This window comes from Muscardinus avellanarius, assembly GCF_963383645.1.
Source record: "Muscardinus avellanarius genome assembly, chromosome: 12".
Classification (NCBI taxonomy): Eukaryota; Metazoa; Chordata; class Mammalia; order Rodentia; family Gliridae; genus Muscardinus; species Muscardinus avellanarius.
Window position 1 is genome coordinate 24,662,069 of NC_137798.1, and position 27,271 is coordinate 24,689,339.

The 27,271-nt window shown below is 36.5% G+C and overlaps 1 protein-coding gene across 1 annotated transcript; it reads left to right on the forward strand.

The window, feature by feature from the left end:
- Window positions 1-393: 393 nt before the first annotated feature.
- Window positions 394-26,812, forward strand: LOC308271377 (UDP-glucuronosyltransferase 2B31-like; the record flags this gene model as incomplete). The annotated part of the gene is made up of 6 exons (XM_080707674.1): window positions 394-1,117; window positions 1,800-1,948; window positions 12,614-12,745; window positions 14,369-14,456; window positions 15,505-15,724; window positions 26,533-26,812. The coding sequence occupies 6 exons, from the start codon at window positions 394-396 to the stop codon at window positions 26,810-26,812; spliced, it is 1,593 nt and encodes a 530-aa protein (XP_080563800.1).
- Window positions 26,813-27,271: the final 459 nt, after the last annotated feature.

A 27,271-nucleotide genomic window follows, 5' to 3' on the forward strand; every position in this document is an offset into this window, starting at 1 on the left:
TGCCCTTTGCAACTCATTGAGAACTTGTTTCAAAATTTTTATAAAAAATATAGGGCTGGGGGTAGAGCTTGGAGATAGAATGCCCCTAGGTTTCATCCCCAGAACTCCCCCCCAATTTTTTTCTATAATATCTCATCTAACATATGTGATGTAAACATGAAAATTGTCAACATTTAACTGTAAGAAAACACTAATATTAATAAGATTCATTGTACATTGCCATGTAATGATGAGATCAGCTATTTGGCATTTTTCATGTGACATGTAGATGCTTTGAAAGTTTATGTATGTACTTTGAAAAGTACAAGTTATATTTTAACTACTTGTGTACTTCTCTGGGATACAGAAAATCTGGGAATACATCTTTTGAAGGGAAGATTGCATTTTAATAGGATGTCTCCAAAAATGATCGTGGGGATTCTGCTTCTACAGCTGAGTTTTTACTTTGGTTCCAGCAGCTGTGAAAAGGTGCTGGTGTGGCCGATGGAGTACAGCCATTGGATCAATATGAAGACAATACTGGATGAATTAGTCCAGAGAGGCCATGAAGTGACTGTTCTGAAATCTTCAGCTTCTATGTTCTATTATGCCGACAAACTATCTGCTATTAAATTTGAGATTTATTCTACATCAATATCCAGAAATAAATTAGAGAATTTTTTTATGGAATTTGTCAGAAAAATGATAGATGCTGTATCAACAGGTTCCATTTGGACATCTTTTCAACAGATGCAAAAACTTTCAATAGAATATTCTGATTACTTTGAGATGCTCTGTAAAGACATGGTTCTGAATAAGAAACTTATGACAAAACTACAAGAATCAAAGTTCGATATCATTCTTGCAGATACAGTGGGTGCCTGTAGTGAGCTGCTGGCTGAACTATTGCACACACCATTGGTGTACACTCTCCGCTTCTTTCCTGGATACAAATATGAAAAGAAGAGTGGAGGACTTTCATTCCCTCCTTCCTATGTTCCTGTTATTCTCTCAGAATTAAGTGATCAAATGACATTCATGGAGCGGATAACAAATATGATGTGCATGCTTTATTTTGATTTTTGGTTCCAAATATTTAATGAGAAAAAGTGGAGTAATTTTTACAGTGAGGTTTTAGGTAAGTCCTCTTTTTAGCTGATAATATAAAACCTAAAGTCAGATGTGTCCTTGAAGTTGACCTTGAAAAAACATAAAATCAGAGAAATCACTATTTATTTATAATGATGAAATTATATGTCAAACTCAAAACACTTTGACAAAGCTTATTTTGTTCCATGTGTAATCTTTGGGCATCACTTTACAGGACATACCAAAAAGGTCAAATCACTGAGGATTCATCTAACCTACATATGCACTTTACTCTTTTAATTTATCTTTACATACCATAACTTTAAATGTCACCAGTGTTATTAATAAATATACAAATATTGAATGAGGACTTACACAGACATTTCAAGAACAAGTTCCTATGAAGATTTTAGAAAACTGATTGTTTCTCCATATTGGATTAGTTTTCTTGTTTAAAAAGTAAAATGTTTTGTGATTTTAATTAACCTCTCACATTGTGTCTTTTATATATTTTCACATAAATATTATCAATGTATATAGTATTAATATTAATACTATTTATATATAAGCCTATAAATATACACATATATATCAGCTTTATCTAACCACAGACACTTTTAACCATGTTAAGTTCCCATATTAAAATTTTTTCCAAAAAATTACCTGATATATTCATAGTCATATGACAATTTTCTTATGTTCCATAACTTTATTATTATTTTCCCTTTCAGGACGACCCACTACACTAAAAGAGATGATAGGGAAAGCAGATATATGGCTCATTCGAACCTACTGGGATTTGGAATTTCCTCGCCCAACCTTACCAAATTTTGATTTTGTTGGAGGACTTCACTGCAAACCTGCCAAACCTCTACCTAAGGTAAATTTGTTCCATTATTTCATTCTGTTTACCTGAGATTTTCAGCAAAAATTATTCTCTATATTTAATTCAGAATGTCTGACTCACATTAAGAGAGTTACAGAAAGTGGGGTAAAAGATCTGTCTAAGAAATTCTTACATATCTACATCACAAGTATGTGAATTTAATTTCTGTTCAGGAGAAAAGAGAAATTGGGGGGACTTTTGATAATAGAGTCAGTTAAATAAAAGTTTTCATAAGAAAATATCAGTCATTTACAAAAGAATAGTGTTTAGTGACTAGCATATACCATATATTTGAAGAGAAACAAAGTGGTTTCTCTTCAAATGGCTTATGTTCTACTTTTCAAAACTATAAACAAGTAATAGAAATTGTTTTTTAATATGTTGTAATTAGAAAAGACCACAAGCTTCCTAACTATAGGACTTGAAGACATAAAACACTAAAGAACATTTGTGATCCCATACATCACTACTCCTATTTATTATATATTTCATTAAGTCAAAAGAATAAAATACAATGACACACTGAAACCTAATCTTAAAATCCAGATGAAACTGTACCATATAGATTTTTACAAGTAAGTCTTTCTCACTTAGGATTTATATACAAAAGCCTTAATTGTATAGATTTTTTGAACAAATTACATTAATATGTTAATTCATTTTAACACTTGTAAAAACTCAGAAAGTTTTAAATTAACAGTTATTTATGAGACATTTGGCATGTGGTAGTTAGTAAATATTTTGAAAACAAAAGCTGTATTAAGATGAATACAATTTGTGGATAAGCCCTAAATAAAGTGGCTTTTGAAAAACTGAAAAATGCATCAACCACCTTTATAAAGAGGTCTATCCATGCTCAGTGGAAAACATTTAAGCATACCATTCACTAGGTTGGAATATCACTACAACATAATGCATTCTGATGTTTCATTTATGGGTAAAGCCATTATATCTAGTAGCCCAACATGATATGGTAAAGAATGCTTGACCATCCAACCAGTCAGTACAGTTCTACTTTATCATACTCTTGTACTAGGATATATGTATAACCATGTCAACTACTATGTCATTATTTTCAAAAGAAGCATGGTAATGATACACAACATTTTTCTTAGTCTTTTTTTTCTAGCATTTAAATTGTCAGTTGATGGGTTGAGAAAATCATGTTTGGATACAATAGATATAGGGTAGAAAAACTCTACTCTTCAATTAACTTAATATTCTCTTTTACAACCCAGAGCCAAAGAGTTTACCCATTGTAAAATACATCTTCAAGATATTTGTTTGCTCTTTTTATAAAGCAACAGATCAATACAAATTCTTTTCTAAAGTATTTTAATGTAATTTATTTTAATTTTAATATTCTTAATGCATTTAAAATTAGCTATTTTTAAGATTTTAAAGAACTTAAAATCCAGCTCAACTTAGTAGAAAGAGGAAATACATCAGAAAGCAGATAAACCACATTTATAAAGATACCTAAATCTTACCTGCTCGATTCTATAATTAGGAAGCTATATTTTGGCAATTAATGTGTTAAATCAGAGAAGTAGAAATTTAGGATGATTGTTTTGAAGTGTACAGAAAGTGACTAGGATTGTAGATAGTATCAATCACAGTTAATATACGCCTAAAGAAACTTTGAAAGATTTAAATTCAGTGTGAGGAGAATCTATAATTTTCTATGGCATTTCTTAAAAGGTACCTGACTCAACATTCTTTTCCTTTTCTTCTTTTCTTTTCTTTTCTTTTCTTTTCTTTTCTTTTCTTTTCTTTTCTTTTCTCTTTTTTGGTGGTACTAGAGTTCCTGGAAACCCTTCTACCTCCAAGATATGCTCCCAGACCCACTTTATACATTGTTTTTTATTTGGAAAGAGGGTCTCTTAAACCAGCGTGGCTGACTTCGAACCTGCACTATCCTCCTGTCTCCCCCTCCCAAGCGCAGGGATTACAAGCATGCACCACCACACCCGGCTAAGACTCAACATTCTTATTTGGGCTATAGGTAAATATACATGAAAACAAAAATAATAACAAGTTATTTCACTGTTAAAAAATGTTAACCAAAAAACTATTAAACCACGTTGCTTCTAATGGAGTACTAATGAACTAAGTTTGTAATAACTGACTGACCAAAAATAGTGTGTGTTTACTTCAGTTCATCAATTTAGGTCATTTGAAAGTTATAAATGTTACTAAGTAAGATCTAAGGCAAGGAAGAAAAACTATGAAATTTGAAGCACAACAAAGCATTCTTGGAAAAACAGTTCCACTTGGGCTTTTTATCTTTGTTAAGTATGAATTTATAAATTCCTACAGAGCATGAACCATTGACAGAATTGGAAGGAAACAGTTACTCCCTGATGGTCACTTCCATTGTGGATACACCCTTGGTTTGTGTAGACCATATTCCAACTAGCTTTTTAGTAATATAAATTTATTATATAATGTATCAAGTACAATTCAGATTCAAATCTAGTCTGCCAATTTATGTTAAGTTGAATTTTTTAAAAGTAATAAAATGAGAAGTCAAGATAGTGACTTAGAGTGAGATAGCAGAATTCTAACACAATGAGATCTGCAACTCAACCACTGGGAAGACTGCTTCTAGACAAAAGAAGAAAAGTAGTAAAAAAAAAAAAATTCAACAACAACAAAATGAAAGAAGCTATTGGCTGCCAACACTGAGGCTTCCACAGACCTCCAGGAAAACACTGTGAATCAAAGCAATCCCTAACAAAATACCAATGTCATTCTTCATGGAACAAGAATAATTGAACATAAACTTCATATGGAGAAACAAAAGACTGAGATGGCCAAATAAATTCTCAGCAATAAAAACCATACAGGAGGCATCAGTTTCCTGACTTAAAATTACAATGCTGAGATACTGGCACAAAGATAGGCATGCAGACCAATGGAACCGAACAGAAGACACTGAAACTAATCCACACATTTAGAGTCAATTGATATTTGACAAAGGGGACAAATACATATGCTGGAGAAAAGATAGCCTAGTCAATAAATGATGCCAGAAAAAGTGGCTACCCATTTGTAGAAAAATGGAGCTAAATCTTACCTCTTGCCCTGCACAAAATTCAACTCAAGATGGATCAAAGACCTGGAAGTTAGACCAAAGTCCATGAAGCTGTTATATGTGGGTATAGGTTCAACAGCCCAACATATTGGCACAGGTAGAAACTTTCTCAACACGACCCCAAATGCTAAGAAAATTAAAACAAGAATTACTAAGAGGAATAGCATCAAACTAAAAATTTCTCCTCATCAAAAGAAACCATAAAGAATCTAAAGAGAGACTTCTGGGAAGATGGCGACCGAGAAAAGCGGGGCCTAAGAGCTCCACTAATAACCAATCTCCATTACCACAAAATCAGCGCCTTTCATAGCCAGAAAACACCATCACCAGTGAAACAAAAAATCACCAGGCTCCAGAGAGAAAGCGGACTGAGAACAGAGCCACAGAGGACATAACCGGCCTCACGCCCGAGGACACGGCAGACGCGGCAGCAGCGCCATACTGCCGGCGGCACCAGCGAATTCACAGGATGGCTACAGCAAGCCGAGGTGAGCCACTATGGAACAGCCAGGCGGGATTTCTCCGCGCAGAGAGCATCTAAAGCTCCCAGTGGCCGAGCTCAGCACACGCTGCAGGGATTCAGAGTGGAAATCAAAACCAAGAAGAAAAACACAGCCCCACAGCCGAGGGCGTAGCAGCGGCGCCATATTGCCACCGGCGGCAGCAGCACCGAATTCAGCTAGGCCAGTACAGCTACATCTGCGACCTCAAGAACAGTGAGTCAAATTGTGGGCCACAGAGGAGAAATCCCAGTACTGTACTCCCTGGGACTTGACCCAGTGGGGGAGGGGCGATGGCAGAGATATCACACCATAGGAGAACTTGCAACCTGGCACCCCCCACAGTCTAAAGCAGCCTCTATCAACTCTCTGGGTCGGAGACTCTGTGATACAAACCAGTAAAGGAGTAGTGGGGTCTGAGATACTACTGACTCGAGATCCAGAACACCTTAAGTGAAGTCATAGTGACCCAAGGGAAGAACCCAGAGAAGGCACAAACATCCGAAATCATGGGAAAGAGGAATAATACTGGAGCAATAAATGCCCACAACCCCACAACATCAGAACCCGATAAAACTGAAAATCAGAGATTTCTAGAAGATCAAATCAGAAAAATAACTGTAGAAATAATAGAGGTGCTTCGAAAAGAACTCAGAGAGAACCAAAAAGAGATAAAGGATGCAATTAATGAAGTAAAGGCCTCAATTCAAAGCACAAACAACCGATTAGACCACATGGAGAACAGAATCTCGCTCTTAGAAGATGAGCAATCCAAAAATGAAATCATACTTTCTAATCTAGAAAAAAATATCCGGCAGCAGGAATCTGATATTGAAGAAATATGGGCCCATTTTAAGAGAGCTAACCTAAGAATAATTGGAATAGAGGAGGGAAAAGAAAGTGAAACCAAAGGGATCAACAATCTCTTCAAGGAAGTAATAGCAGAAAATTTTCCAGACATAGAGCAAGAGGTCGATACACAGGTCCAGGAAACTTATAGAACTCCCTTTAGACAGGATCGGAGAAGAGGATCCCCACGCCACATAATTGTCAAAATGACCAATGTGGAAGCCAAGCAGAGAAATCTTAAAGGCAACAAAAACAAAGGGCCAAGTGACATTCAGAGGCAAACCAATTAGAATCACTCCAGAATTCCCAAACCAAGTCATGAGAGCCAGAAGGGCTTGGAGTAACATATTCCAAACTGAAAGAAAACAACTTCCAGCCAAAAATTTTCTACCCAGCAAAACTTTCTATCAAATTAGATGGAGAAATAAGAAGCTTCCATGACAAACAGAAACTGAAGGAATTTATGTCTTCAAAACCAGCACTAGAGAAAATACTCAAAGAGATTAACTACAAAGAAGAAATAGGTAACACACTCCAGAACTTGAGAAACAAGATTTTCCATCCAACAGACAACTAAGATTGGTTATCTGTGGAGATTCATTATTTATGTTAGTCTTTTACCTATCTCTAAAGGGTATTGTTTGCCTTTATTGTTGTTAATTTCTAGGATTTCTAGTTGGCATATTAATATACCTTCAGATATAGCATTTGGAAATATTTTATCCCATTCTATTAGTAACTGTTAACTCTGTTTACATTGTCTTTGGATATACAATATTTTTTTTTATTTTTTAGGGAGTTTGTATACTCCTCTGTTGCCTGTGCCATCGAAATCATAACCAAGAAATCACTGCCAATTTCAATGTTGTGAGGTTTAATGACCCAGATTTTCTCTTAAAAGTTTATAGTCTTAAGATTTATATTTAGGTCTTTTATCTATTTTGAGTTAATATTTGTGTATGGGATTAGATAAGGGTCCAATTTTATTATTTTCCATGTAATTATTATTTTTCAACAATATATAGTTAAAAGATTATTATTTCCACCACCAAATGTTCGTGGAAACCTTGTCAAAAATAACTTGACAATATAGGGAAGAATTTAGCTCTAGGCTTTTATTTAACTCCAGTGGTTTATATATCTGCCTTTAGAACAGTACTACACTGTTTCAATTATTGTAGCTTTATATGGTTTGAAATCAGAAAATATATATCTTCTAGCTTTGTTCTTTTTCAAGATAGTTTTGGGTACCTAGAGTCTATATTCCATATTAGAATAGATTTTTTTCTGAAAAATAAATATATAAATATATGATAGTTTCACCTAAAAAATAAAAAAAATATTCTCTGGTAAGAAAGAAAGCAAAAAGAAATATTGAAATGTTATCTTTAAGTCATCAAAAGCTTGGTATCAGACAAATGAAACTGTTATGTGAGATTATCATTTTTAATTTTAGATAAATTGCCATAATACTAGATGTCAACTACTAAGCCAAGCATGGGAGGGAGAGATAGGGAGATAATGGGGTGGGGATTGGGTGGGGGCTGACTGGGAAAAGTGTGCATGTATGTCTACAAAAGTATGTATCCTACTATGATGTATGAATACAGTGCACCAATAAAAATAAATAAATAAATAAATAAATAAATAAATAAAAAGAAGAATGGGAACAAAAAAAAATCTAAAGAGAAAGCCTACATAATGGGAGATCTTTACCAGCTATCCCTCTGACTGAGGTCTAATATCTAGAATATACAAAACAATACACTAGCAAAACAAATAACTCAAATAAGAAATGGACAACTGGATTGAATGATATTTCACAAAAGAAAAGCTTCAAATGGCCAGCAGATACATGAAAAAATACTCAACATCATGAGCAATCAGAGAGATTCAAATCAAAACCACACTGAGATTCCATCTAACCCCAATCAAAATGATAATCATAAAGAAGTCAAATAATAATGTTGATGAGGCTGTGGGGAAATAGGAGCTCTTTTACACTGTTGGTGGAATTACAAACTAGTTCAGTCACTATTGAGATCAGTGTGGAGATTCTTTAAAACCTGGGAATATATCTATCATATGATCTGGACATACCACTACTAGGTATCTTTCCAAAGGGTTTTAAAACAGAGAACTACAGTAATATATGCATACCCATGGTCATAGCAGCACAATTCACAATAGCCAAATTATTGAACCACCCTGGGTATCCATCAACTGATGAATGGATTGAAAAACTATGGGAAATATACATAATGGAGTTCTACTCATCAATAAAGAAAAATAAAATTATGTCATTTGGAATAAAATGGAAGAACCCTAGAACAATATATCACGTGAGTTTAGAAAATCAGAGAGTGAAGGGCAATATATTTTCTTTAATATGTGCAAGATAGGGAGTAATACCAAGGACAAGGTACATGTATGTTATTGTCAACATGATTTACATCAAAATTTGAGACTATAATGCACCAATAAAAGCACTAAAAGTAATCATTAAATGTATAAGAAAAAATAATGAAGAAAAAAAAGACCACAAGTATATCCTACATACAACAAGGCTTCAGGAAATCTCCTTTAGAAATGTGGGTCTCTATACCACATCTGCCTAATAGAGCATAAAGAAAACTGTATGCTGTGCATACAGTAAACAGCAGAAATTTTGCATACTTAGATAGTACTTAATATTACAACTTATCTTTGAAGCCTGCTCTTAATTATGATTACAAAATAATATAATTATGTAGGATATTGTTTATGCAAAACAAATAATATGATGTCATCTTAAACAAATAATCTGATGTCATCTTAACATATACCATGCTTTTATGCTACAAATAGAGATGAAGCATTTTTACTTCACTATTAAGTGATATTTTAAGAGTTCTGATTTTTCTACCCTCTTATTGGGAACAATGTAATGTCTAATCCTCTTTGAAGTGTAAAAATGTTGTACAACCCATTGTTGAAGCTGTTTATGGCACTCCCACTTTTAAAAACACATAAAAGGGTAATAAAAATTCTGGGTAGTCCAATCCTGTTTTTAAAAGATTTGTACATCCTTAGTAAAGAGAAATGACTGTTAATGAAAGAGATCAAAGAGGATGTATGAAAGCAATACAAAAAGAAAGATGTGGGACACCTTTAACATGATGATTAGGAATGCTCAAAGTAGTGACTGCAGTAACAAGTTTCAAAATCAAGTCAGTGCTTGACAAATATTTTTTCTTAACACTAATTACATGAAGTTTTCCTTCTGCAAAGGATTTGCATTCAACTAACTACTAAATTCATGATAATATTGATAAACTTACAATGGTGAAACATTGTTAGACAAAATTTATTGACAACTTAAAAATACACAACTTTTTTTTTATTGGTGCACTGTATTCATACATCATAGTGGGATACAAACTTTTGTAGACATACATGCACACATCACCCAGTCAGCCCCACCCAATCCCCACCCCATTCTCTCCCCATCCCTCCTTCCCTCCAGTACATGCTACATGTACTGGGATTTCTCCTCTGGGGCCCACAATTTGACTCACTGTTCTTGAGTTTGCAGATGTAGCTGTACTGGACTCAGTTAAATCGCTGCTGCCGCCGCTGGTGGCAATATGGCGCCGCTGTTACGCCCTCGGCCATGAGGCTGGCGTATTTCTTCTTGGTTTTGAGTTCCACTCTGAGTCCCTGCAGCGTGTGTTGAGCTCAGCCACTGGGAGCTTTAGATGCTCCCTGTGCTGAAAAATCCCTCCTGGCTGTTCCGCAGTGGCTCACCTCGGCTTGCTGTAGCTGTCCGGTGAACTCGCCGCTGCTGCCGGCAGTATGGCGCTGCTGCCGCGTCCTCAGGCATGAGGCCGGTGTATCTCCTCTGTGGCTCTGAGCTCTGTTCTCAGTCCGCTTTCTCTCTGGAGCCTGGTGATTTTTTTGTTTCTATGGTGATGGTGTTTTCTGGCTATGAAAGGCGCTGATTTTGTGGTAATGGAGATTGGTTGTTAGCGGGGCTTTTAAGCCCCGCTTTTCTCGGTCACCATCTTCCCGGAAGTCCCCACAACTTTTTAATTTTATTGTACATTTTAACATTTCTAGAATAAAGAGATTTGAAATAATCCAACCAAAAAACAATTTTTTCAGGTGATGTATATGCTAATTACCTTGATTTGATCATTACACATCATGTATCTGTTTCAAAATATTACCCTATAACCATATAAATGTGTACAAGTATTATGAAAAACTCAGATATCAAATTATAATAGAAAAGTTAGAAAAATGTGCCTCTTGCCTTTTGCTTCTCAATAAGCTTATGTAAATTAACAGAAAAAATCAAATGTACATAATCAATAGTTAAGAGTTATTAATAAAAATCTCTGAAAGCAGTTTATATATGTGACATGGAGAAATCATTTAAAATGTAGACTGTCAGTATGATGCTATTAAAACCATTTTATTAATAAACACTTAACTATACTGTCAGTCATATCAAAAATTTGTTTTAAAAAACAAGGCTGTTAGCAAGGCATGGTGGTGCACACTTGTAATCCCAGCATCTGGGAGGATAAAACAGGAGGATCACGGTTCACAGACAGCCTCAGCTACTTAGTGAGGCCCTCTGCAACTCAGTGAGACCCTGTTTACAAACAAAGAATAAAAAAATAGGGCTGCAAATGTAACTTGGAGGTAGAATGCCCCTGGTTTCATAAAAGTAACACAAAAATAAAATAAAAATAAAATAAAGTATCAAGGCTATAATTATATGTCATGCACATATGTACAATATAAATAACATATATAAATAAAAAACAATGAGTATAGTCTTAAAATACACATGCTTCTGCCAGTATGTTATTTGGAATCAAAACCCAAATATAGGCTTGATCCAATGTGATAAATCCCTGCCTCTTAAATGTAAATCAGACCTATTGTTGCATGGAGGATATGGGTAAATTTTATTTTCTTTCAGGTTTTCTAAATCTTCTTATGATGATCCAATTTGAGTTTAATAATGAAGTTTGATAATTTTTTTCATATACTACAATATTTAAGAACCTTCATGACATCGCAATAAGTAAAATGAGCAATTCAGAAAACAGAATACTCAGCCGGGCGTGGTGGCACACTCTTGTAATCCCAGTACTTGGGAGGCTAAGACAGGTGGATCGCACAAGTTCAAAGCCAGCCTCAGCTACTGAGTGAAGCTCTCAGCAACTTAGAGAGACCCTGTTTCCAAATAAAATAGAAAATAGGTCTGGGGTGTTGCCTGAAGGTAGAAAGCCCCTGGGTTCTATCCCAGGACCACACACACACACACACACACACACACCAAAAAAACCCAAAACAAAACAAAACAAAAAAACACCAGAATACTCTATTTATCCATTGACATGAAGTACCAGACTAGAGACATTTACAGCAAAGGAAAGTTAGAAGTATGGTAACCAATGGAGCAGTGTAGGGAGAAACAAACATAGTTTGCTTAATTTGCACAGATTTCAAGTAAGTATGAAAAATATTCTGGATATTATTGGCATAAAAATATTAATATGTATGTTTCTAATACTACTCAACTATATACTTAGAAGTAGTTATAATAGTTTATATTATGTATATTTTCAGTTTTATTTGTTCAATATTTAAATCATTTATTCATTTATAATATTGAGGATCCTAGGGACATTCCACCACCAAGATACACCCCATTCCTGTTTAAATTTTTTTAATTTTTGTATGTATTTATTTATTTATATGGTACTGGGGATGGACCCAGGGGCATTCTACCTCTAAGCTACACACCCAGTCCTATTTTTTATTCTTTATTTCTAAACAATGTCTCACAAAGTTGCAGAGGACCTCACTAGGTACCTGAGGCTGTCCTCAAACCTATGATCTTCCTGTCTCAGCTTGTTATTTGTACTGGGATAACAAGCATGTGCCATCATGCCCTGCCCAGCTTAGTTTTCATTTTAAAATAGGGTCTCACAAAGTTGCTGAGACTGACCACAAACCTGCAATCCTTCTTTCTCTTCCTCTCAAGTACTAGGTTTCCAGGAATATGCCAACATGCCCAGTTTAAATTAATTTTTAAAATAGCACTCCACTAATTCCTAATGCTATTAATCTTCTCTCCTTAGGTGGTGGTAGTAATTACAATAGTCTCACTCTGCTCTTGATCTCTTGTAATGTAGTATATTTTTTTCTTCACAGGAAATGGAAGATTTTGTCCAGAGCTCTGGAGGAAATGGTGTGGTGGTGTTTTCTCTAGGATCAATGGTTGCGAATATGTCAGAAGAAAGGGCCAATGTTATTGCATCAGCTCTTGCACAGATTCCACAAAAGGTCAGATAGAATGACTTTGTGATAGAATAATACTTAAAAGTCTGTTAAACACTATAAAGGGACTGATTACAGAAATTTTCTCCGTGAAAACTTAAAGGTTGTGATCACTCTAATTAACCTCAGAAACCACTTTTAAAATAAGAATATGCATACTAGATGCAAAATTACTACATAACATTTCTTTTATTTTTGCTCAGAAATATCTATATTTAACAGATGTAGTGTGAAGTTGGTATTATAATGGTGTTGCAGGAAAATACACAGAAATAATGAAACTCCTGTCTTTTGCCCCTTTTTCTTGTAGGTTTTCTGAGGACATTGTATACACTACACATGTAATCAGATTAGAGGTAAATAGTAACCAGGAGCTGCACCAACATAACAATAAACAAATATTACAAAGTCTGAGTCATAGCACACATTGTCATATATAAGCTGAGTCTCAATGTCTCCACAAAAAGTGGAAAGGGGCTTTTTCACAATGCTGTTCATGGCACTGTTTGGAGTAACAAGGGCAGGGTCAACAATCCTGAGTCCTAGAAATGGATCCTGCCCCTAAGTTCAAGCTACTGTAATATAAAATGTGGCCCCACAATGGACAAACTCTTAAAATTAACATTCCCACATATCACTTTAAAAATCTTTTTTTTTCTTTGCAGTACAGGGGATGGAATCCAGGGGCATTCTACCTCCAAGCTACACCCTCACCCCTATTTTTTATTATTCTTTATTTTGAAACAGGAAGTCATAGTTGCAAAGGCCTCACTAAGTAGCTGAGGCTGGCCAAATACCACAATTCTGTCTCAGCCTCCCTAATGCTGGGATTACAAGCGTGCACCACCATGTCCAGCGGAATACTAAATTCAGCAAATGAGAACTAGTATAAAATGTAAATAAATAGGCAGGTCATTAGTAATTTTTTTTTACAAATTGTTGTTCTAGAATTGTAAGACTGTTAATTTCCTATTCGTATTTGATGTTGATAAAATATTTAGTCTAAGCTACTATTTATAAAATGTTAAAAATGCATGCTATACTTTGATTAAATATGAAAATAAATAGAACTGTCATCTACCTAAGACACAATTTAGTAGTGTTCGTTCTTTATCATCTCTTCTCCTCATGATGCTATTTGTCATGTGATAGATGGAAAAGTATGTGATTTTAAGGTCTTTTTATTGTTGCATTGTAATTACACATCATTATAAGATTCAGAGTGATAGAGCATACATGCACACAGCGCTCGAGAGCACCCGTCTCCCTAATACCACATCGCTCCCTCCACATTCCTCTGCATAGTTTGGGAATTGGAATTGACAACCTCCGTATGTACCTAGCATTGTTTGGACTGTTCCTTTTATCAAGTATTTCCTTTCCTCTCTCTCCTCACAACTTCTTCCTCTCTTCTACTAGTTTCACTCCTCAATTATCTGAAGTCATTTCTATTTCCCAATTTCTCACTAGCTTCCACATATTAGAGAAAACAATATGATCTTTCACTTTCTCAGAAAGACTAATCTCACTTCACAGATTATTCTCTAGTTATTAATCTGAGTCTGTTTAGAATTAGAATACACTATAAATTGAAACCACTCAGGTAATAAGTTTGCTCTACTGAAACAGGTCATATGGAGATTGGATGACAAGAAGCCAGATACCTTAGGACCCAACACTCAGCTATACAAGTGGATTCCCCAGAATGATCTTCTTGGTAAGGCTCTGGAGAACAAATCTGGAAAACATTGAATAAAAGCCAATTAGAAATTAATGCAATAGGAGATATATTTATGAAAATATATTATGAAAAACCCAAAAATATAATTTATTTTATCATTTATCATACTGGGTTTGAACCTAGACACAATATTCCCCCAGCCCAAATTTATTTCTTTTATTTGAAAACAGGATCTCACTAGGTTGATGAGACCTTCAGTACGTTGCTGAGGCTAGCTTTGAATCTAGGATCCTCCTGTTTCAGCCTCCTCAAGTACTAGTATTACTAGTGTGCAGCACCAAGCCCAGCCTTTTATTTTTTCTAGTCCTGGGATCCTGTTAAAGAACAATTGTTGACATTTTATTATACAGAGTAGCATTATTTATGGTCAGAATAAAAATATCTTTATTTCAGCTGTCATTACCTCTCCCAGAGAAGTTTCAATCACTTACTGGATTGTGTCTTCTATATTTACAACTTTACACCTATCTTTCAATCTAACTCAGGGTATTTGAAATGTCCACTCCCCCCCAAAATTCTTTTTCAAAAATGACTTGAATTTTTCATAGCAAAAAATTCAGTCATAGCCATGAAATGGTCCTTCATTTTATAGTGAAGTGTAGCCTGTCCTACCTTTGATTCCAGCACCACAAACATCCCACTCCCCGTTGCCTTAGCACCCTACATAGCTGACTGAGGATTGTCACTATTTTCTTTAACAAAATATGTTTAGGTATTTCTCCTTTTAAGTTGGCACATGCTGTTTCTTCTGTCTAGGTGTGCCTTTTCTGTATGTCCACATGGCAAACTAGTTTTCTCTTTTCACGTCTCAGCTTACATACATCTCTTCCATTTTGAATTCTCTTGCCTCAGAGGTGGATTTAGGCACTTCAGAAACAGATTTGAAAGCAATTGTGATGAAGTTTCATGGCTAAAATGATCCTTTTATCTAAAAATTTTTTATCTTCAATGGCATATATTGTGCTTTGGTTATTTTGTTTCTGACTTTTAATAAGTAATTTTTCTTTGTTTCTTCCAATGCTAGGTCACCCAAAAACCAAGGTTTTTGTAACTCATGGTGGCACCAATAGCATCTATGAAGCAATCTACCATGGGGTCCCCCTCGTGGGCATCCCTTTGTTTGCAGATCAACCTGATAATATAGCTCGCATGAAGGCCAAGGGAGCAGCTGTTAGATTGAATTTTATGACAATGTCAAGTACTGATTTGCTCAATGCATTGAAGACAGTTATTAATGACCCTTCGTGAGTATGACAATTCTTTCATCTGGGTAGTACTTACACTTATCATCTCTTGTCAGTTAGAACAGACTTTCTCCCATTTTAATCTAATTTTGATAAATTAAAATAATTTAATTACTCAGAATTTTTTATGGTACTGGAGATGGAATTCAGGGTCATTCTACCTCTGAGCTGCATCCCCAGCCCTGTTTTTTTATTCTTTATTTTGAAACAGGATCTCACTGAGTTGCAAAGGGCCTCACTAAGAAGCTGAGGCTGGCCGTGAACCTGAATCCTCCTGTCTCAGCCTCCCGAATGCTGGGATTAGAAGCATGTGCCACCACGCCTGGCTAGAAATGTGTTTTTACTCTCAAATAGTTATTTCAACAATAAAAATAAATCCTATATATTTATTTAGATACTAGTTATTCATAAAACATTCTCACTTTAAAAAAAATCTTTTTAGTATGAGTAATGGCTCACACTTGCAATCCTATCTTTTTTTTCTTTTTTCTTTTTTTTTTTTGCAGTTTTGGGATTGAATCGAGGGCTCCATGCACATTAGGCAAGTGCCTTACCAATGAGCTACATCCTCAGACTAAAATATTCTGATAAAAAATAAAAAACTTTTTAGCAGTGGCTCACACTTGCAATACTAGTCCTTGGAAAAATGAGACAGGAGGATTACAGGTTTGAGGATAGCCTCAGGAATGTAGCAAGAAAAAAAATAAAATATATCTGGGAGTGTTGCTCAGAATTAAAATGTCCTAGGTTCAATCCCCAGTAACACACACACACACACACACACACACACACACACACACAGACACAAAATTATTATAGAGATATGTACAAAAAGTCATTTTACTCATATAAAAAATCCATAGAAGAGCTGGGCGTGGTGGCGCACGCTTGTAACCCTCGCGCTTGAGAGGCAGAGACAGGAGGATCGTGCAGGTTCATAGTCAGCCTCGCTGGCTTAAGAGACCCTGTTTCCAAAAAAAAAAAAAAAAAAAAGGTCGGGGAGTGTAGCCCAGAGGTAGAAGGGCTTCTAGGAACCCCAGTACCACCAAAATATAAATAAATGACTTCCGGTAAGATGGCGACCAAGGAAAGCGGCACTTACAAGTCCCGCTAACAATCGAACTCTATTACCACAAAACCAGTGCCTTTCAGAGCCAGAAAACACCACCAGCAAAGAAATAAAAATGGTAAATACAAGGGACAGAGAAAAAGGCCTGGAAAAACAAGACACCAGAAAAAAACCAGCCCGAAGGGCCGCGCCCGCCGCGGCGCGGAGCAGCCGGAGGAGCCGGAGCGGCCAGAGCCGCAGCGCAGAGAAGTCAGAGCCGCGGCGTGAAGCGGGGCAGCCGGAGCAGCCGAGTGAAGCAGCCAGACCAGCCAGAAAGGAGCAGCCAGAGCAGCCGGAGAGAAGCGGCCAGAACAGCTGGAGCAGCCAGAGCCTCTTCGCGGAACCGCCGGAGTGGCTGGAGTGGCCAGACCCGCGGTGCGGAGCAGCCGGATCCGTGGTGCAGAGCAGCCAGAGAGGCCGGAGCGGCCAGACCCGTGGTGCGGAGCAGCCTGAGCCACAGCGCAGAGCGGCCGGAGTGGCGCGGCTTACATCTCCCCTAGCAGCACCAGGCTCCAGAGAGGAGGGAGACTCAAAACAGAGCTCAAATCCAGAGAGGAGGTACTCTGGCCTCGCAGCCTAGGATGCAGAAGCAGTGTCTTACTGCTGGCGGCAGCAGCGAATTCACCAGACGGCCCTAGACCAACCCACACAACCAGCCACCAGACGCCTGAGAGGAGGGGTGGACAGCGAGCCAAGGTAAGCCACTGCTGAACAGCCGGGCGGCAGTCAGCAGTTTCTCCGGTGCAAGGAGCGTCTAAATCTCCCAAGGGCCGGGCACAGCACACCTGGCAGGGACTCAGCGGAGCTCAAAACCAGAGAAAAAATAGGCCACATCACGGCCGAGGGCGTGGCAGTGGTGTCATATTGCCAGTGACGGCAGCAGCGAATCCACCGAGTTCACTACAGCTCCATCAGCGCACTCAACAAACGTGAGTCAAATTGCGGCCCCAAGGGGAGAAATCCCAGTACTGTACTCCCAGGGACTTGCGCAGATAGTCTCCCTGGGTCGGAGATTTTAGCAGTGCAGCCCAGTGGGGGAGTGGCAGTGGCAGAGATATCATACCATAGTCACAACTCCCCGCTAGAGAACACCCAACTTGGCACCTCCCATGGTCTAAGCAGCCTCAATTGACTCCCTGGGTCTGAGACTTTGTGATACAACTCAGTAAAGGAGTAGTGGTGACTGAGATACCACAGACTCGAGATCCAGAACATCTTAAGTGAACTCGTAGTGACTCAGGGAAGAACCCAGAGAAGGCACAAACTTCCAAAATCATGGGAAAGAGAAATAACAATGGAGCAGTGAATGCCCACAACCCCACAACATCAGAATCTGATAACACAGAAATCCAAAGATCTCTAGAAGATCAAATTAGGAAAATAACTCTAGAAATAATAGAGGACTTTTGAAAAGAATTTAGAGAGAGTCAAAAAGAGATAAAGGATGCAATTAATGAAGTGAAGGCTTCAATTCAAAGTATAAACAACAGATTAGACCACATGGAGAATAGAATCTCGCTTCTTGAAGATGACCATTCCAAAAATGAACGCATAGTTTCTAATTTAGAAAAAAAACCCGACAGCAGGAATCTGACATTGAAGAAATATGGGCCCATTTCAAGAGAGCTAACCTAAGAATAATTGGAATAGAGGAGGGAAAAGAAGGTGAAACCAAAGGGATCAACAATCTCTTCAAGGAAGTAATAGCAGAAAATTTTCCAAACATAGAGCAAGAGGTCGATACACAGGTCCAGGAAACTTATAGAACTCCCTTTAGACAGGATCAAAGAAGAGGATCCCCACGCCACGTAATAGTCAAAATGACTAATGTGGAAGCCAAGGAGAGAATCTTAAAGGCAACAAAAACAAAAGGCCACGTGACATACAGAGGCAAACCAATTAGAATCACTCCAGACTTCCCAAACCAAGTTATGAAAGCCAGAAGGGCATGGAGTAACATATTCCAAACTCTGAAAGAAAACAACTTCCAGCCAAAAATTTCCTACCTAGCAAAACTATCCATCAAATTAGATGGGGAAATAAGAAGCTTCCATGACAAACAGCAACTGAAGGAATTTATGTCTTCAAAACCAGCGCTAGAGAAAGTACTCAAGGAGATTAACTGCAAAGAGGAAATGGGTAATACAAGCCAGAACCAAAGAAACAAGAATTCCCATCCAGCAGACAACTAAGCAAAGAAGAATAAACAGTATCTCAAACAGAAATAAGATCTTAACATGTTGGGAATTAAAAATTATCTCTGTATAATCACACTGAATGTAAATGGCCTCAACTCCCCAATAAAAAGACATAAAGTGGCAAAATGGATTAAAAGCCAGAATCCATCCATCTGCTGCTTACAAGAAACACACCTTACAAGTAAAGATAGGAACAAACTCAAGGTAAAGGGCTGGAGCAAGGTAATCCATGCTAATGGTACTCGAAGACAAGCAGGAGTAGCAACTATGATATCAGACAAGTTAGACTTCAAACACAAACTTATTAGAAGAGACAAAGAAGGTCACATTTTACTCGTAAAAGGAATAGTCCAGCAAGAGGAAATAACAATAATCAACATCTATGCCCCAAACATAGGGGCAGCTACTTTCATAAATCAAACTCTTTGTGACATGAAGTCACACATAAATCCCAACACAATAATACTGGGAGACTTCAACACACCTCTCACAATACTAGACCGATCTTCCAGACAAAGGGTCAGTAAAGATGTCTCAGAACTAAAGAACACCATTAACCAAATGGACCTGTTGGACACATATAGAATATTTCACCCAACTACAGTAACGTTCACATTTTTCTCAGCTGCTCACGGAACCTTCTCCAAAATAGATCACATCCTGGGACACAAAATGAGCACTAGCAAATTAAAAAAATGTTACATACTTCCCTGTGTTATTTCAGACCATAATGGAATGAAACTAGAAATCAACTATAAGAAGACCCAAAGAAACAACATAAACATGTGGAGGCTGAACACCACACTTCTGAATGAAGAATGGGTCATAAAAGATGTAAGAGGTGAAATCAAGAAATTTCCAGAAACAAATGAAAATAAAAAAACAACATATCAAAACCTCTGGGACACTTTGAAGGCAGTATTAAGAGGAAAATTTATAGCACTGAGTGCTCACATAAGAAAAACAGAAAATCTTCAAATAAATAGCCTTACGACACACCTCAAAGCCCTTGAAAAGCAGGAACAATTGAACCCCAAAGCCAGCAGAAGATGGGAAATTATTAAAATTAGAGCAGAAATTAATGAAATAGAGAATAAAAAAAATACAGAAAATCAACAAAACCAAAAGCTGGTTTCTTGAAAAGATTAAAAAGATTGATAAACCACTGGCCAACCTAACTAAAAAAAAGAGAGAATCAACCCAAATTATGAGGATAAGGGATGAAAAAGGAGACATTACTACTGACAGTATAGAAATCCAGAGGATTATCAGAAACTACTTTGAAAAACTATACTCCAACAAAATGGAAAATCTGGAGGAAATCGACAACTTCCTAGATAAATACAACCTTCCCAAACTGAGTCAAGAAGATATAGAACACTTAAACCAACCAATAACAATCAAAGAGATTGAAACAGCAATAAAGAGCTTACCATCAAAGAAAAGTCCAGGACCAGATGGTTTTTCAAGTGAATTCTATAAAACCTTTACAGAAGAGCTAATCCCAATACTACTCAAACTATTTCGGGAAATAGAAAAAACCGGGACTCTCCCAAATACATTCTATGAAGCCAACATCACATTAATACCCAAACCGAATAAAGACAGTTCAAGGAAGGAAAACTACAGGCCTATATCTCCGATGAACTTGGATGCAAAACTATTAAACAAAATACTAGCAACACGTATTCAAAACCACATCAAGAAAATCATTCATCACGACCAGGTAGGGTTCATCCCAGGGATGCAAGGCTGGTTCAATATACGAAAATCAATCCATGTAATTCATCATATAAACAGAATCAAAGACAAAAACCACATGATCATCTCAATAGATGCTGAAAAAGCATTTGATAAAATTCAACATCCATTTATGATAAAAACACTGCAGAGAATTGGAATAGAAAGAACATATCTCAACATTATTAAGGCAATCTACAACAAGCCCACTGCCAGCATCATATTAAATGGGGAAAAACTTCAAGAATTCCCCCTAAAAACTGGAACGAGACAAGGATGTCCACTATCACCTCTTCTCTTCAATATAGTACTAGAGACTCTAGCCAGAGCAATAAGGCAAGAAAAGGAAATCAAAGGAGTACAATAGGAAAAGAAGAACTTAAGCTTTCACTATTTGCTGATGACATGATACTATATTTAGAAAACCCAACAAACTCAACCAAAAGGCTTATAGAACTGATCAACAAATTCAGCAAAGTATCTGGATACAAAATCAATCTTAAAAAATCAGAAGCTTTCCTGTACACCAACCATAAATCCACTGAAAAAGAAATTCAGAAAACACTTCCACTCAGGATCTCCCACAAAAAAATAAAATACCTAGGAATAAATTTGACCAAGGAGGTAAAAGATCTCTACAAAGAAAATTATAAAACACTGAAAAAAGAAATCGATGAAGATCTTAGAAGATGGAAAGATCTTCCATGTTCATGGATTGGCAGAATAAATATCATTAAAATGGCCATCCTCCCAAAAGTGATCTACAGATTTAATGCAATGCCCATTAAACTACCAAAATCATTCCTCACAGACATAGAAAAATCAGTCCTTAAATTTATCTGGAATAACAAAAAGCCCAGAATAGCCAAGGTAGTTCTCAGTAACAAAAACCACGCAGGAGGAATCACAATACCCGACTTTAAACTATACTACAAAGCCATTGTAATAAAAACAGCATGGTACTGGCAAAAGAACAGATATATAGACCAATGGAGCAGAATAGAAGACCCAGAAACAAGCCCACACACTTTCAGCCAATTGATTTTTGACAAAGGGGCCAAAAACATACACTGGAAAAAAGATAGCCTCTTCAACAAATGGTGTTGGCAAAACTGGTTAACCATATGCAGAAAATTGGATGTTAATCCCACAGTTTCACCCTGTACAAAAGTCAACTCATGATGAATCAAAGACTTGGAAATTAAACCAGAGACTTTGAAGCTCCTTGAAGAGGGCATAGGTCCAACACTACAACACATAGGCACAGACAAACATTTCCTCAATAAGACCCCAAAGGCACAACAAATTAAAAGGAGAATCAATACATGGGATTGCATGAAACTGAAGAGCTTCTGTTCAGCAAAGGAAACTATCAAGAACCTCAATCGAGAGCCAACAGAATGGGAGAAGATTTTTGCCACCTACCCCTCCGATAGAGGACTAATATCTAGAATATACAGAGAACTCAAGAAACTCAACACTAAGAAAACAAAGCATCCAATAACAAAATGGGCAAATGAACTAAATAGACACTTCACAAAAGAAGAAATTCAAATGGCCAATAAATGCATGAAAAAATGCTCAACATCACTGGCAATCAGAGAGATGCAAATCAAAACTACCCCGAGATTTCACCTAACTCCAACTAGAATGGCAATCATTCAAAACACAAACAACAACAGATGCTGGCGAGGATGTGGAGAAGTGGGAACTCTAAGACATTGTTGGTGGGATTGCAAATTAGTGCAAACACTTTGGAAAACAGTATGGAGAATCCTCAGAAGAATGGGAACACACCTACCATTTGATCCAGCAATACCACTGTTGGGTATCTACCCAAAAGACAGGAAACCAAACTACCAAACTAATGCATGTGTATATATGTTCATAGCTGCACAATTCACCATAGCCAAACTATGGAACCAGCCAAGATGTCCATCAACAGATGAATGGATTACAAAACTGTGGGATATGTACACAATGGAATTTTACTCAGCCATCAAAAAAAACTCAATTACATCATTTTCAGGGAAATGGATGGAACTGGAGGACATTATGCTAAGTGAGATTAGTCAGGCACAAAAAAAAAAAGAAATCAGATGTTTTCCCCAATATGTGAGAGTTAGGGAGAAAAGAGGAGCAAACAAGATAACCTAAAGGAAGAGAAAGGAGGGGGAAGAGAAAAATCTCTAAAGCACACAATGTACTTAAACATATCGAAGTCAATCACTAAGCCAAGCAAGGAAGGGAGGGACGGGGAGGGAATGGGGTGGTATTTGGGTAGGGGTTAGATCAGCGATGAGTACATGTTTGTACACACAAGTTTTTTACCCCAATAAGTTGTATGAATATAATGCACCAATAAAAAAATTAATTAAAAAATAAATAAATAAATAAATAAATAAATAAAATTTAAATTTAAAAAATCCATAGAAGAAAATAATTAAGTGAAATTATATGATAAAACATTTCAATGCAATTTCTGAAACAATTCTTTTTAGATGTATATATATTAATTGGATTAATTTGGTAATATATAAAACATGTGATGTCAATTTCAGAATAATTAACTTTTCTGCCTCCTTAGATATTTAAATTTTTTCTTTTGGGAGTCTTTAAACCACTTTCTGGTAGTTAATAACCACTTTATATATTGTACTTCAATGAAAGTAACTTTCTTAGATTCCACATATAAATGTGTTTCACTGTTGATCAACAGTGTAGAGTAGAACTCTTCTTTTGGTGCCTAATTGATAAGATTTAAAATAATGTATCTACTTCCATCTTGGTTACTGCAAATGACAATACATCATTTCTTTTATGGATCTATAATATCCCACTGTTATTGCTGCATACTGACCACAATTGTATTATATGATATTCAACAATGGACACCTTGTTAGATTCTATATCTTGGCAAGATATCTGTCTGACATACTGATTTTTTTTTACCTTTGGATATATACCCAACAGTCAGAAAGCTGAATCCCATGGTAGTTCTATTTTAAGATGTTTTAGGAACCTGTATTCTCTTTTTTTTACAAAGTGACTGTAATAATTTACAGCCCTGTCAAATTTTATAAGAATTCTCCTTTATTTGATATATTGCCAGCATTTGTTATTTTTTGTCTTTCTGGTTATACCCATTCTAACTGAAATAACATGATCTCTCACATTTTGGGGGTTATTTGAGGGTGTAGGAGTACTCAGGATTGAGCGCAGGAGTATTAGACTTCCAAGATATACCTCACCTCTTTTTATTTTTTTTATTTTGAAACAAACAAAGCCTTCCTAAGTTTCTGAGGCTTGCCTTGAACTTGCAATCTTCCTATCTGAGACTCTCAAATACTGAGATTACAGGCATATGATATCATTTCAAGATTTCATGATTTCTTTACTTACATTTCATTGCTGAAGAGTAGAGCATCTTGTCATGTACTTACTACCCATTCCTATGTGTTCTTAGAAAAAATGTCTAAATTATTTACTCATTTTCAACAGTAATTTGATTTATTGTGTGTCATATAGTTTCTTGTATATTGTAAATATTCATCTTTTCTTAGATGAGTAGTTTGCAAATATTTTCTCCCAGTTTTACGTGTTTTCAATTTACTCTGAAGAGTTAGCTCTTCTGATCAGAAGCATCTCAATTTGATATAATCTCATTTGTCTATTTTTACTTTGGTTTCTGGTGCCCTTGATATTCTATAAAAATTGATTATATTGATTTCTTATGATGATTCCTCTTTGCTAAAATATTTATTTTGCCAGCCATATTTATACCTGCCTATAATTTCAGTACTTGTCAGGATGGCACAGGAGTACCTTATCAAAAAGTAATTTGTCATATTTTATCACCCCAAGAAGAAACTTCATAATCCTTACAAATAAATCTCTCCTCATTTCCAGCTCAGGGTCCCTAGTAATCTGCTTTTTAAAGTTATTTTTTTAATTGGTGAATATATGGAGCACAAGATAGTAGAGGTATAAATGCATACATCACTCATTTAGCCCTTTTCCAATTCTCACCCCATTCTCTTTCTCCTCCCTCCTTCTCATGTTGAACTTAGTGATTGACTTTGATATGTTTGCAATGTACGTTTTATACATAAGGAAATTTCACTCCCTCCCCCAATCTACTTTTACTCACTTTTTTCAGCATCTTCTGCACATTTTATACAAATAGAACTATAGATACAGTGGTCAGACAGCTGTAGCCTGGGTTCATTTACTTACAATATTTTTGAAATATGTTTATGTTGTAACACCCTTTAATATTAGATTTTAACTTAGAACTCAATATTCTTTGGCATGAATATGCCACATTTTATTTACCTACTTATTATACCATGGACATGTGGGCTTTCCCAATTTTGACTTTGATGAACATGGTTGTGTGTGTTTTGTGTGAAAGTTTTCCTATCATTGTGTGTGGCCATGGAGTGGAATTATTGCCTCACATAGGAATTTCATGTGGAGTAGATACCAATCTGTTTTCCAAAAATAATAAAAAGCTGGGGATGTAGCAGGGATGTAAAATGCCCCAGACTTCACTCCTCAATGTAAAAACATCAAAATAAGTAAATAAGATGAGAAAAAAAAATTTTTTTCAGTACTGGGGTTAGAACCCAGGGACATTCTACTTTCAAGCTACATCCCCAGTCCTATGTTTTTATTCTTTATTTGGAAACAGGGTCTCACTAATTTGTGGAGGGCCTCACTAAGTAACTGAAGCTGGCTGCAAACCTGGATTCTTCTGTCTCAGCCTCCCAAATGCTAGGAACACAAGCATGCACTTCCACGCCCGGCTGAGAAAGAAACTTTTGAGCAGGATGCTATCATGTTCTGATGTGGTTGCTCAGGAGAAATCACACAATAGATATTAGAAGAGAAGAGCAGATTAGAGTGCCTGGAAGGGAAGCATTTCACTCTCATGATATGAAAACATCAAGATAATCATCCTCGGCCAGATATGAGTGGCACATAGCTGTAATCCTAGTATTTGGGAAGCAGAGAGGGAGATGGCTGCTTCAAGACCAGTCTCAGAAACTTAGAAAATATCTCAGCAGCCTATCATGAGCATATTTCAAAACAAAAACTTAAATTCTGGGTATGTATCTTAGAGGGAGAATGCCTCTGTGTTCAAATCCCAGTATTAAAAAAAAATTAGTAACTCTTGCACTTATAGCACTTAGAATAGCTTACTAACTTTTTCTATAACCTTCAATTTTGAATTTGGAAAATATTTCCCTCAAAATATTTCAGCTTAAAAGCTAAACTTTATAAGATGATCTTAACAAAAGCACACTATTTCTAAGGCTTTTTTCATTTTATTGGGATTGAAGCCAAAGCCTTGCAAATGCTAGACAAGAGTTCCAGCACTGAGCTACATCCCAAACTTCTTTATTTTATTTTGAAACCAAGCCTCACTAAGTTACTCATGCTGGACTAGAACCCACAATCCTCTTTCTTCATCCTCCTGAGTAGCTGAGACACAAGCCTGTGCCAACACAATAGCTCTCCTATGGCATTAACTCTGTGTGTGTGTGTGTGTGTGTGTGTGTGTGTGTGTGTGTGTTACTAGGGATTAACCAAGGGGCATTCTACCTCAGAGCTACACCCCAGTCCTGTTTTTTATTCTTTATTTTGAAACAGGATCTCACTAAGTTGTAGAGGGCTTACACTTTTCAACAACCACTCTTAGTCTTGGGAAGTTAAACTAACTTGATTTAAATGTTGGTTGCTTTATGTTTCTCCTTCAGATATAAAGAGAACATCATGAGGTTATCAAAAATTCATCATGATCAGCCAGTGAAGCCCCTGGACCGAGCAGTCTTCTGGGTCGAGTTTGTCATGAGACACAAAGGAGCCAAGCACCTTCGGGTTGCAGCTCATGACCTAACCTGGTACCAGTACTGTTCCTTGGATGTGATTGTGTTCCTGGTGTCCTGTGTGGCAATTATCGGATCCATCATCACTAAATGTTGTCTGTTTTATTGCCAGAAGTTTTCTAAAACAAGAAAGAAGAATAAAAGGGAGTAATTGTACTTAGGCCTAAAGTGGGGAGTCCTAAAATCTGGGCCTTCTTCAGTTACTCCACAAAAAAAGTGTATTTTATGACAGATTCATTTCTCCTGCAATAACACAAAGTTTTACAACTAATTCTGAGATATAATACCTATTTAAAATTTAGATATATTTTAAACAAAATAGGATTGGAAAAGTAACATATTCCAAACTCTAAAAGAAAACAACTTCCAGCCAAAAATTTCCTATCCAGCAAAACTTTCTATCAAATTAGATGGAGAAATAAGAAGCTTCCATGACAAACAGAAACTGAAGGAATTTATGTCTTCAAAACCAGCGCTAGAGAAAATACTCAAAGAGATTAACTACAAAGAAGAAATAGGTAACACTCACCAGAACCAGAGAAACAAGAGTTTCCATCCAACAGACAACTAAGATTGGTTATCTGTGGAGATTCATTATTTATGTTAGTCT